Genomic DNA, 13,826 nt, shown 5'->3' with positions numbered 1-13,826 from the left:
TTCTTAGAAGCGAGGATGGCAAGACTTTGTCTCATGTACTTTGGACATGTTATCAGAATGGATCAATCCCTGGAGAAGGACATCATGCTTGGTAAAGAAGAGGGTCAGTGAAAAAGAGGAAGACCCTCAACAAGATGGATTGCCACAGCTGCAACAAGGGGCTCAAACATAGCAACGATTGTGAGGATGGTATAGGACTGAGCAGTATTTCGTTCTGTTGTACACAGGATTGCTATAAGTTGAGACTAACTCAATGGAATCTAACAACAACAGTACTGGGAGCAGCCATCAGTAAGCTCATATTCCTTACCTACTTCTGATAATAGAACCTCTCCTTCCTCCATGGACTTCATTCCATCACATTTAGGAGGGGCTCACCTATCTGCAGGAATGAAGTAGGCCCAAGCCCAAGACACGGCCAGCTAAAGTCAGAGTGATAGATGATAGGTATCATCATGTGTCTCAATACAGGCCTATCTGAATCTTCCATGATAATGTTCTATTTATCTGTGATGGTCACAGAAAATATTCTTTCCAAAAATGCTACCATGGGAGGAGAAGATGAGAATTGGATTATCATAAAACATTTTCAAACAGATTTCTCTGAAGAATAAAGCCAAGTAAAGAGAATGAGAAACAAGATATGGAGAAAGAAGTACATGTCCCAAGAGTTTTGTGTGAAGTCAGATGTATTGCTAGATTCTCTAGTAATGTAAGCTAAAATGTTATATTTTTGCCTAAGCTAATTTGAATTGAGATGCTGTCACTTTTAACTGAAAAATCTCGAGAAGTAGAACCAGCTGAAGTTATACGAACAAGAGTCTTCTGAAGAAAGCATACTGGAGAAAAAAGAGGAGAGGACTAAGGATGGGACTCTGAAGAATTACCAACAAAAAAGACCCAGAAAATCAGATTTAAAGAAAGTTAGATCAAAAGGTGAATGGAGAATCAACAATAGATGACTACTTGAAGGATAACAACTGGGCATACATGAAAATTGTTGCCCAACAGCTAAAGTTATTAAAAATTTAAATACAATCTTAGAAGAGCAGTGAATATCAACAATGAAATCCAGATACATTTGATTTACCAGGTGACATGGAATCCAAATTACTGCACGTAGAGTGATGAAAGTGGATTAATTTTCATCCAGGTTTTATATGGGTGAAGTCTTCTCTTAGTTAAATCCATATGTAAAATTCATACTGATTTGCATACTATAAAATGAACATCTCTAAAAAAAATGGTTTGTATCCAAAGACACTACCTTACAGTATATTTCCCAACCTAGTTTTGTTTGTTTTTTAACTTGTAAAATTATCTAACAACTCTTTCAAGGTGTGCTGGCATCAGCTGACAATGGCTAGATGTACTTTTCATTCCTTTCTAAAAAACAGGGAAATAATGTGTGAGTTATGTTCATCTTTGGGAGCAAAAGGTAAGGTGTGGTGTCTACATTGGTAAACACATCTTATCAATAAGCTGGAAGAGAAATTCTGGATTTGAAAATGTAAGAATTTGTGCAAGACTTGGAAAACAAATTCAAGGCAGTGCCAGAGGGATTCCTGTAACACAGAATATTATGGGAGTGGAGAGCAGGTGATCTCCATTTTTGCTGGTAATGGCATTAAAATGACAATAATTATAAATATAAGCACTTATCATGCTATGGATGCTTTCTTTAATGAGCACATAATTGTAATAAATAATCCTGCTAACTACAAGTGGTGGAAAACTTTAGAGATGGAGAAACTGAGACTTAGTTTATGTTCTAGAATTTGATCAAGATTACATTGATAGCACACATTAGTACCAGAAAACAGACACAGCTTAACTTCTGAGTCCACATTGTTAACTGCTTGCCATGCGTCTCCCATATGAAGCAACTCAAGTTAGCTAGCAAGAAGATACTAATGGTCAGGTCAATACCAACTAATGGCGACCGTATGTGTTTCAGAGTAAACTGTGCTCCATAAGATTTTCACTGTCTGATTTTTTAGAAGTAGATCACCAGGCCTTTCTTTTGAAATACCTCTGGGTAGACTTGAGCTGCCGGCCTTTCCGTTAGCAGCCAAGTGTGTTAACCATTTGCATCACTCAGAAAGATAGTGGATCATATTATACTGAAAGTTTGCAAATTCACTCTTTCTAAAGATTAAAAAAGAAGAACAACTACAATATCCACATAATTAAGAGACTTTATATTAATTCAAGTTGAGTTATGAAAAGAAGTCCTACCTAGAGGTAGGAGAATAAAATGACGGAAATCCCCTCAAGGTACGTTTTAGCCTTTCAAATATAGATACACACACAAAAAAATCTTGACGCTCACTAAAAGCTAAAATTTGTTCTTTTTAGTAACATAAAGTGATTTTCAAAACAGAGCCTTTGTAAGCATTGCTTTGGATACAGTGAGAAAATGATCATTTTAAGACCAGGGTGTACACAGAAATGCTCACAGGTTTCCCAAGTATTTCAACAATTATTCTATACAGTAATTGAGTCAATACAGTAACACTCCAGCTCATTACTGGTTTATGAATTTTCAGCTCATTAACACAGGTTAAATTTATGCTATTCCAAATTACACAGAGCAGAAATTACTGTCCAAATTATTTTAAAGATTGCAGGTGCAAGAATTAGTTTATAAAGTACCAAAACCAAACCTATCCTAAAATAATGCGCAGGCGTGCACGGGTGCGTGTGTGTGTGTGTGTGTGTGTTTAAGTGAATGAAAGGACTGGTGAATGTTATTTCATTGCTCAAACTGATTGAGAAAACAGTTGAAAGCATACTTTCAAAAACCCAATCTTTCCCCAGTTCTTTCTTCAACTTTGGCCCAAAAGACAGCCTGAGGTGCAGGGAAAGAATCCAATCTTGGACCCTCTCAGGAGACTTGCACTACTAACTGGCAAGAAGTATTTTTAAGGAATAAGAGGCCTGGCTGAACTCTATGGCCTGCTGGGCCCTGACTAGCACAGAAACCACTCAGTTCTGCTAACCTGAGCAATATCATTTAGATAGTGACACCTTTCTTGGGTAGTGTTCCGAGCTGAGAGGTTGCGAAAAAGGAGGGTGGTGACTATATGGGAGAGCAGAGATTCAGTCCCACAGCCCAGCACTTGGTGCTACGGTAGGGGCTTTTCTCACAGTGGTGGTTGGTGGAGAGGTTTTGCAGGAAGAGAAGCTTCCAGAGACTCTGAGATGATAGTGGAAATGGGGGGGATGGGAGGAAAACAAGGATACAGCGCAGCAGGACTGCTGGTAGTGCCTGTGAAACGTGTGATGAATGTTATCTATTGCAGTTGCTATATTATTAAGAAAGATTTAAGGTTGTTGACCCTTGAAAGTTTCATAGATCGAACTTCACAGACCCTCTCCAGCCTCTGATAGAGGGTTTAATTATTCGTTTTTTGCTTGCTTGTTTACTTATTTATTTAGGAGGAAATCAAGCACAGTGCTTTAAAACATACTCCTTGAATATGACTTCCTGGGTTTGAAACCTGCCTCCACTTCTTCCTACATTTGTGATCCTGGAAGCTTTATTTTATTTCTTTATGACTCAGTTTTCTTATCTGTCAAAAGGGAATAATAATAGTACCCATCTCACAAAGCTGTTGTATTAACTGAGTTCTAAAAAACCATTGCCATCGAGTCAATTCTGACTCATGTAGGGCAGAGTAAAACTGCCCCATACACTTTCCAAGGAGCACCTGGTGGATTTGAACTGCTGACCTTTTAGTTAGCAGCTGTAGCTGTTAACCACTATGCCAACAGGGTTTCTGTTAATCTGAGTTAATACAAGCAAAATGTTTAGGTCGGTGCCTGACACATAGAAAGAACTCAATAAATGTTAGCCATTATTCTTTGGTTATTATTGTTGTTGTTTGATGTATCTGAAAATTGGCTACTAATTCTGGTGGAGCAGAGAATGCAGACCAGAGTCACAGGCATATAATTATGCAAAAGCCAACTTCAAGTTTAACTTGAGGCTCCTAAACGAAGGGAACGTGTCTAAGTCAGAGGAGAGTGTCTTCTCTACCCCTAACTTCCGGGCTCAAAAGAACAAGCTGCCTGGGAACTTGGCCAACCTTCATTATACAAAGTGGCATCTATTTCACAGGTTGGACCGCAGCTGGGGCTGACCGGGGATCAGACAACTGGTCACTTTTGTCAGGTGCATTAACTCTCCGACCACTAGGATGCTATTTCATGCAGGATTAGTCATTTACTAATTACTAATTACTGCAGTGGCCACAGACCTCAGGTCAGCAGTTTTCTCTTTTCACACTAGGAGAATTCAGCATAATAGAGGGCAGACAGGTAATTTGCATAGCCTCTACTTAGGTGAAGCAGCCCACAATAGAAGAAGGCAGGGGAGGCTTCTGTGCTGAAAGCAAGCAAAGGAGACACAATGTGATGGGAGCTTCCATAAGCTTCCCATGGGAACACCTGGCTCATTTGTCCTGCTGGGATATGGCAGGTTCTCACAATTGATACTTGCTGCTTTTTTTTTTGCTGGGCAGCTGGAAAAGCCCCACAAGGTCTGACCCAGACCCCACATCACTTTTACTGGCTGGTGATTCTTTTCCACCCTGGGCATCTGCAGAGACATCCAACTGTGTTTGCCCAACTTGCTTGTATGTGAGAAGTGTGTTTGCTTTATGGTCTGTGTCTTGGGTTTTAAATAAAAATACCACAGGAGATGATCCTGCTATGATCCTTGCTAATGTACCTCTAGGCTAATAAGTACTGAGATGACCGTGCTCTTTGATTTCATGAATAAGAAAATAAAATGGGAAAAGCATGACATTTAAAAAAAAAAAAAAAGTCTTGTTATTACTGAGTGTAAAATTTATTTTAACCCTCTCTGTAGTGACTGAATTTCAAGTCGCATGTGCTGCTTGCCAGATTCCGTCTCCTGCTCCTCCTCTCTTTAAATATGTGCTTATTTACTTCCTGCAGAGTTCAATTTTAGAACCCATCAAAGTAGATCCACTCAGACTCTGACTACATTTTCATGCATAAATTCATAGACGTCTTCAGAAGGAATTGCACTTGCATATGCAAATACTTTCCAATGCCTTTTCATTTCTACTTTTGGCCTGCACAGTTTTTAATGCATGCAAACACATTACACAAACAAATATGGGCTCAATAACAACACGCGGCATGTGTGAATTGTTAATGGGAAAGCTCTGAGCTGGATACGGCCAAGCAACTTCCATTATTATCAATGGAGGGGAACAAGATTACACAGAAAGAATAAAGGTATATTTGATAATAAAATCCCAAGCACTTGGTTTCATTTTATGTAAATATTAATAAGGGAAGAGGTGACAGGCCAATCTACAATTCGACCATAATCTGGGATCTACAGCTCACAGCACATTGATCCAGAGGCTAGGAGGTACCCTGAATGAGACTTAGGAAGAAGAGTCTACATTTCAGCATAGAAGTGCGAGAAACAAACACATATGCAGGGAGCGACCCTATAAATGAAACCAAAAATGCAGCAGAAAATGAAAACCTTTCAACCATGTTAAACGTGCAGCACCTTTCAAAATATGTGAATTTTGTATTAGCGATGTTTTTGAAAACAACAGATAGGTGTCTTCATCTTTCATATTGGAAATTTAAGTACTGCCTTAATTAATTAATTAATTAAGTCATAATTCTTCACATTATTTTTCCAATTCCCATTACATGTGTTTTGGGGTCAGGCGAGATCTTAACGAAGTAAAACACTTGTTGAAGTTATGCACAGATCAAAGGCATTTCATACAGAGCAATTCTCGAGCACTGCCCTTCTCTCGGTTTCTCATGGAGAAGCAGGATGTGTTTCATTTACATGATAATAACTCAGAAAATTAGAAAGAGGATAAAATAAAAATTGTATCCTGCAAGGATCTACAGTTGCAAGGCAAACAATTTTAAACTGTTTCTCTATTGAATTTTTTTTTTTCAATATTCTCTTAATTATAAAAGCGGGAGCTAGGTTAAACAGGGAGCATAAGAGAACAGACTTTATAGAACAATCTCTGGACTGCAGGTTTATAAATCTTAGGTATACTGTTCATTAATAACATATATGGTGTTTTCTAAGAAATAAAGTAAAGGTAAGTCAAATAATTTAAGGAAGCCAAGAAGCCAGGAATGGAATTCCAAGCTAAGGTATCTCAGGAGGAATCAGACTAATTGCAACATTCATTGCCAAAGAAATGGAAAGGGAAATAATCAGTGTTGTAAAACAAATGATGCAATAATCCATCAGAGCAAGGCCTAGACCCTTAGAGCTGAGTGGCCTCTGTGACCCATTCCCTGTACTTTCGTGCACTCACTTGTAATTTTGTAAATCGTTCACACGATGAGGCTGGAACACAAGCAAAGACTAGGAGCTAGTGAGTGAACTTTCCACGATACCTATTAACACTGCACGTCAATGCATCTACAGCCACCCTGAACAAATGGTAACAAGGTCTTCCTGGATACCAGTCATGAAGAGAATGCCAACTATTAGTGCCCAGGAGAAAAATATTATTCTAAAAGAAGTGAAAATAGTGCAAGAAAACTAAGTTTTGTGAAAGTAGGAGGGAGTATTATATTAGAAGAGTTGACTATATGACAAACGTGTTTACCTATGCTCTGAAACACAAAAAGAAAAATGTAAAACTCAGAATTAATATGACTCATTGCGACCCTATAGGACAGAGTAGAACTGCCCCACAGGGTTTCTAAGGAGCAGCTGGTGGATTCAAACTGCTGACCTTCTGGTTAGTAGTCAAGCTTTTACTACTGCGCCACCAGGGCTCCTTGGTGAGGGAAGAAATTATATATTATTATACCAAATTCAAAACCCATAGCCACTGAGTCAGTTTTGAGCGATGGTGATATTACTTGTGTCAGAGTAGAACGGTGCTCCAGAAGATTTTCCATGACTGTAAAATTATGGGAGTAGATTGCCAGGCCTTTCTTTTGCAGCCCTGTTGGGTGAATTTGAACCATCAACTTTCTGTTAGTAGCCAAGTGCAAACCATTTGTACTACCAGTGGACTTTGTGTTATTACAACGGCAGGTCTAAATCTCCTTTAACTAATATATTTTTTTGTTCAAAGATAGAATCTAACTGAGAAGCCCAAGGTATAAAGCAGCAGAAAGTAGAACTCCTGGAGGCGTGAGAGTAGACTTCAAGAAGAGTAGTTAGAAGCCAAAGATAGACTCCTGTTCCTCAGGATAGAGATTCATGATGTTCTTGGGAATACACCTTATGAAGTCAAAGCTCTTCTGTGTCTCACACTTGTCAAAACCCACCATGAAAGGTCTCCAAAAGCAACCACCATATTGTTGAAGAATTCTTTGTGTCCAAGATAAATGAGGCACTTTGCTATCACTTCTAAGTGTTCATGTGGGTTGTTGATAAAGGAATTGTTTTTAAACTACAATCTAACAGAGCAGCTTGCCTGCCAGCATGTTTTGTTCCCAGTTTTACCAAGCCCGGCCATTGACACACATCCTGGGCAAGTCAACAGTGTGAAATTAACCAGAGCAAGTCAGCGGGGTCAGCTCTACCTACCTTGTCTTGGGAACTCATCTGACTCGCGGTGAACCAGGTCTGTGACTCGGTTTCCGTAGTGCATCCTGCTGTCGTGGTCATAGGCCTTCAGCGTCTCACTGGAGCTGTAGGACTTCTGTGTGGGCACGCGACAGTCTTCGCTGTCCAGGGAGGAGCTTGTGTAGCGGCACTCTTTGCCACACCGCCCTCTTGTCAAAGAGCGGTGTCGCCGATCCTTCACATCCATTTTTCCAGGTCAGGCAGCGCACCGGTGCTTTCGGAAAAGTCAGTGCTGAGTTTTGGAACGTGTCACTCTGCCACCTGAAAACATCAAAGGAAAAACCAAGTCTGTGATTACAGAGAAGTCTGCCTTCACTTCCGACTCACGTTTAGACGCAGATAAAAACATAAAAGAGGCCAATTTGGTCAGTGCAAAATGATCTGTTTTGCATATGCTTAATGTATGTTTAAATAATCAGCCCAAATAAAAGAACTTGAGGCAGAAAATTAATTTTCTTGCTGTTTTCATTTCATAGATTTGAATAAAATCTGACCAAAAAACTCGTCGTTTGATTTTCTATATGTGCACAGATAACACAGAAGTCTGTCATGCTAATGCAAGATCTTGCTATAAAGCAGTTCAAAGAAAAAACAAATTTTATCCTTCTTTAATTACATTCTCTAAGATTAGGAAGAAAACAAGTAACCAAAAAAGAAGATAGAAAGAAAGGTGCAACAGCAGATTCGATCATGAGGCAGAAATATATGCTGTTAACACTTCGCAACGGTACAAAGTCACATTCAGCTAACAGAAAATTGCCCAGCTGAGTCTGGAGAATAATGATATAATGCATTCTTGACAAGCAAACAATCTTCCTCCAATTTCTCTAATGAGCCTTCAGCATACTTCCAATCATATTTTTTTTTCTCCTTTGCAAATCTGTGCCTTGGGCACACCTGGTCACTTCTTCTCCCTAGTCACCCACCGACAGGAGACCTTCGTGACAAAAGGTCTAATTGCCACAACCACCTGATCATCAACCTGAGCCCATACAGTTTCTTTCATTGCTTAGACATCCACCATAGAAAAGCTTAAAAAAAAAAACAAAAACAGAAGAGAACTGAATACAGTAGCTAAGCTGATGGGAAGGGATCTATATAACATATAAACTGGCAACCAGGGAGCCCACAGGCTGTCGTTTGACACCCTGGGACTGCAAGTGTATGCCAAACATCACTCGGAAAACACAAACCTTCTGCTCAGCAAATACAACCCAAACGCTTAGGCATCTCCAAGTTCCAAATGATAGGCTCTTATTGATTTCATTTGCCATGCAAAATAGCATGGACCACAGGGCCAGGGCCTGGACAGAATAGACAAATAAGAATTTTAATTAAAATTGAAAATACAACCCAGAGTCCGAGTAATGATTTTCTCCAGGCTAATGTTGCTTACTGTCTCCTCAATATGTCAGCAAATATTAGGGGAGCACATCTGTAGTTTTGAACCCCTCTGTTCATCCTTGGATATTTACCACATGACAACCCAGTGGAATGGGTGCTTATATATACTGGAGGGCTAGCCTATGTACACAGAGATATGGATGGCAATGTGATCAGCCCCAGGCAGAAGGAGCCAATTTGCCCCTCTCTTGTCTTTTATTACTAAAAGAACCCTCCTAATGTACACTATTGGTACATTTTATCAAATATTGCCTGTAATTCTGGACAATACATTTGAGAGTTGGCAATGAGAAAAGTGGCACACCTCTTACGGACATCAAACACAGTTGTGTAGCTGCCACTGTAGCTTATAAAAAACAAAACTAATGGTTAGTTTCCTAGAGTCTACAGTTACTAACTCAGCAAGTTGAGAAGCACCTTTGAGAGTCACCAGTCAAGACCTCAGGCCCTGCTTAGAGGACACAGTCATTGTCAGCATGGAAATTTTTGTTGTTGTGCAGTTAATTCAAATGTCTCCACATTAGTGAATTTTCTGGATTTCAAAAATACCCTCCCTAAGTTCTGACATGTGATTTCAACATTTTGGACTTCATATTACACATTGGCCAAACACATAGACTTTTGGGTCTTGACTGGATGCCTGCCAATCTTACGGTGGCTACTTACTAGCCAGGGGCCTTGTAAAAACTACTTGAGGTCTTCGAGACTTAGTTTCTCAATCATTTAAAATGAAAAAAAAAAAGAGTATCCACTTCATAGAGTTTCTGTAAAAATTAAAATAGATATTGTGGGTAAAGATCCCAATATGTTGTCTAACACACAGTAGGGGCACAAAAAGAAGTAAATTATTTTCTCCTCATAATGCTTTTTTCTTCCCTGTTAGCTATGCAATCACAGATCTACATAGACAGAGGGTGAATATCATAGTAAAAAACCCTGAAACTCAAAGCTCTAAAGATAAATATCAGTACTTAAATGATGCACCAATAAAGAAAGACCTGCAACGCATACTGAGTATATGTAAAACTGTGTGCACCAATGCTGATGAGCTCCAAGTGCTTTTTTTGGGATTGGATGTTTGGGATCAATTTTATAACTTTTCCTTTCTTCTGTGTCACTGTGAGTTTTTACTTTTTAATGTCTCCAGTGTTTCTGACTTAAGAAATCCTATTTCCTCTCATTTGCATTGTGCCTGGGAAATCAGGCTGACTTTCTACAAGTATGTGTGTGTGCTTTTATTTAAAAAAAAAATCGTGTTCTGAGTAGGAGCCTAAAGGCTTATTACCTATTAATAAAGCACAAGAACTTTAGTGTTTGGACATTTTGACGTCTAATTTGGTTGCCCGGTGATCTTTTCCTGCTAAATTCTTCTCTCGGTATGTGCTTGATATTTAAATTCGTCAGCAATGTCACCTTTGGATAAGTGATAGAAATTTATATATAGTGAGGCAAAAAAATGGCAAATCTTAGTCAGAGAAAGCTAATTTCTTCGGGAACCATGCAGAGTTCACGGACTGTTGGCCAATAGGCATTACGCATTTGGCCTACCTGTTAGTTAAATATTAATTTTCAATACTAAAAAGACAAAGAAGGGAATTTAAATTAAAACCTACATCTCCAGCTTATCTTAAAAAAAACTAGGCTATCTAGAAATTCCCAGTTCCAGAAAGGTGGAGAAGACATATTTTTTTCCCATTCTTCCTACTAAGTATACACCAAAACCCTGTGTGTGTGTGTATCTATATATAAAATATATAGATACACATACCTATATAAACAAAAAAACTTAAGAAGAGTCTGAACAGTAGAAAGAAGAAGGCAGACTGAATAGAGACCTCAGAGCCCAAGGAACATGGTGGTGAGTTGCCTGGGTTTTCTTTTTGCCCTATATACCCCAGACTGGAAACCCTGGTGGCATAGTGGTTAAGTGCTACAGCTGCTAAACAAGAGGTCGGCAGTTCAAATCTGCCAGGTGCTCTTTGGAAACTCTATGGGGCAGTTCTACTCTGTCCTGTAGGGTCGCTATGAGTCGGAATCGACGCGACAGCAGTGGGTTTGGTATATCCCAGACTTGGAGCTGAAGAAGGTGTCAACAAGGAAATATTAATTGTACAGACAATAAAGGCTTGCTTCTGCTAGCCAAATGACTATGAAAGGGGCAGCCTACCAAGAGAGAACACTTGTAGGCAATAACTACTCTACCCCAGCCATGCAACATGGATAAAACCGTGGTCTCATTCCCATCCTCATAAGCAAAGGCTGAGTGGGAAGCCTAGACTCCCACGCTTGAAAGGTGCTAACAAGGAACCTGAATACCTTCACCAGAGTGGTGGCAAAGTCAGGACTTTCATCTCTTCCAGGCAGTATTAAGGTCACTCCCCATTCTCACTCCTAAATCCCTTCAGTGGAAATCACATGGGAGCCCTGATCTTACACCCCCCCTCCCCGGGTACTAAAAGGCACCACTCTCTCTACTTTCTGGGGTAGTATAAGAGGAAACCTAGTGCAGAGTCAGGGCTTTCACTAACTCCTCTTATGCTGTCAGTAGGTGCAATGTGGGAGGAGTAGTGAGGCCTTCTTGCTGGGTATCGGTGGAGGCCCAGTGGGGAATCAGAATTCTCATCTCCCCCAACTCCTATCAAGGAGTTCCCTACTCTCGGGTATTGACAGAGGCTGAATGGGGAACCTGGACTTCTAACTCCACCTGGCAATAATGAGGCAGATTCCCCTTCCCCCATCAGAGCAGTGTCAAAGGGAGACAGCTAAGATAGAAGGTTTATATAAGATCCATTCTTTCAGAACATAATAACCAAAATGTCCAAACTTCAATCAAAAAATAATTTGTCATACCAAGAAACAGAAGAATCTCAAACTGAACACAAAAAGACAATCCATAATAGGCATGAAAACATGGACTCCAAAATTAAAAATAAATGCCATTTACTACCACTCAAAAAAAGAAATACTTAGGAGGCCAGAAAGAAGGGGTACTTTTTTTTTTTTTTTTTAAAGGGCGGAAAGAAGAGATCCTTCAACCCAGAATCATATATCCAGTGAAAATATTCTGGGATGAAGTGAGAATCAAGACATTCTGCGACAAAGGAAAATTAAAAGACTATGTCTCCAGCAGATTTATTCTGAAACATTAGCTAAACAATTAGCTTACTTCTCTAAACAGAAAGGAAATGATAAAAGAATGAATGTTGGAACACCAGGAAGGGAAAACGAACATAGTCAGCAAAAATATGAGTAAAAACAATAGACGTGATTTCTCCCTTTGAATTCCTAAGTTATTTTTGTTGGTTGAAGTAAATACTATTGTCTAATGTGGCCCTAAATGTATGTTGAAGACATATTTAAAAAATAATAGCATTAAGTGAGGGAAGGTGATGGGAAGTAAGGCTTCTACATCTGACTTGAACTAATAAAATGACAAAAGCAGTAGACTGTGATAATATGTGTGTGTGTATAAATAACCACTAAAAAAAAAAAAATCTACATAGCTATACATTCAAAAACATTATAAATTCATCAAAATTCAGTCCTAAAAAAAATATTCAAGTAACCTACAGTAAAGAAAAAAGTAAAGAAACAAATGATAAAAAGAACAAACAGAAAACAAAATATCAGATTTAAGTCCTAATATATCAACCATTACATTAAATGTAAATGGCCTAAATATGAAAATTAAAAGACAGAAATTGGCAGAGTAAATTAAAAACGTGACTCAACTCTATGCTGTATACAAGAAAGTCACTTCAAAGACAATGATACAGTTATGTTGAAAGTAAAACAAATAGAAAAATATATTTTGCAAACATTAATCAGGAGAAAACAGGAGTAAAAATTTCCTGGATGGCACAAATGGTTAAGTGCTCAACTACCAGCCAGAATTTGGCAGTTGCAAATCCACTCAGACGTGCCACAGAAGACAGGCCTTGCAACCTGCTTCTGAAAGGTCACAGCCTTGAAAACCTTATGGAGCAGTTCTTCTCTGTATACCTGGGTTGCTATGAGTCAATTGCAAAGTAACATCACTCATTAATTGGGAAAAAAAAAAAAAGCTGGAGTGACTATATTAATATAAAAATATTATGCTCAATATTTAATAGATTTAATAGCTAAGAAAATTACCAGAGCCAGAGCAGGACATTATATAATAATAAAAGGGCCAGAGAAAAATATTAGAGACAGAGAGGGACATTATATAATGGTAAGAGTCAATCCACCAAGAAAACATAGCAATCTTAATTGAGTATGCTCCAAAAAACAGTGCTGCAAGATATGAGAAGCAAAAATTATAGAACTGAAAGAAGTAGACACAGCCACTATCATAGCTGGAGACTTCAATAGCTGACTCTCAACAACTGATAGAAAAAGTAGTCAGAAAATTAGTAAGGACGTAGAAGAACTCAACAATGTCAAACAATAGAATCTAATCAACATTTATAGAACACTTCTCTCAAAAACATCAGGTAACACTTCTTTTCAATTGTCAAAAGCAAATCACATACTATACAGATAGATGCAGAAAAAGCATTTGAGAAAACTCTACATCCATTCCTGATAAGAACTCTTGGTAAACAAGGAATAGAAGGGAACTTCTTCAATTTGATGAAGAGCATCTACAGAAGAAAAACCCTAGAGCTAACATTACACTGAGTGGTGAAAGACTGAATGACCTTCCCTAGGATCAGGAACAAGACAAGAATATGTGGTTTCCCAACTCTTATTTAACATAGTGCTGGAAGTTCTAGCCAGTGAAATAACACAAGAAAGGAAAATAAAAGACAAAAAGATCAGAAAGGAA

At 38.7% G+C, this 13,826-nt stretch overlaps 1 protein-coding gene across 1 annotated transcript in view; it reads right to left on the bottom strand.

Annotated features, from left to right (window-relative positions):
- The window catches only part of TENM2 (teneurin transmembrane protein 2), a 1,384,955-nt gene that overhangs the window by 1,055,281 nt on the left and 315,848 nt on the right, over positions 1-13,826 (bottom strand). The window contains exon 3 of the mRNA XM_049874278.1: positions 7,574-7,873. Within this exon, the coding sequence (XP_049730235.1) occupies positions 7,574-7,799 (226 nt within the window). The 5' untranslated portion in view covers positions 7,800-7,873. The remainder of the gene's footprint in view (positions 1-7,573; positions 7,874-13,826) is intronic.

This window comes from Elephas maximus, chromosome 2 (assembly GCF_024166365.1).
Source record: "Elephas maximus indicus isolate mEleMax1 chromosome 2, mEleMax1 primary haplotype, whole genome shotgun sequence".
NCBI lineage: Eukaryota > Metazoa > Chordata > Mammalia > Proboscidea > Elephantidae > Elephas > Elephas maximus.
Note: the sequence above shows the minus strand (reverse complement) of the source record. Positions and strands in the feature narration are given on the sequence as shown.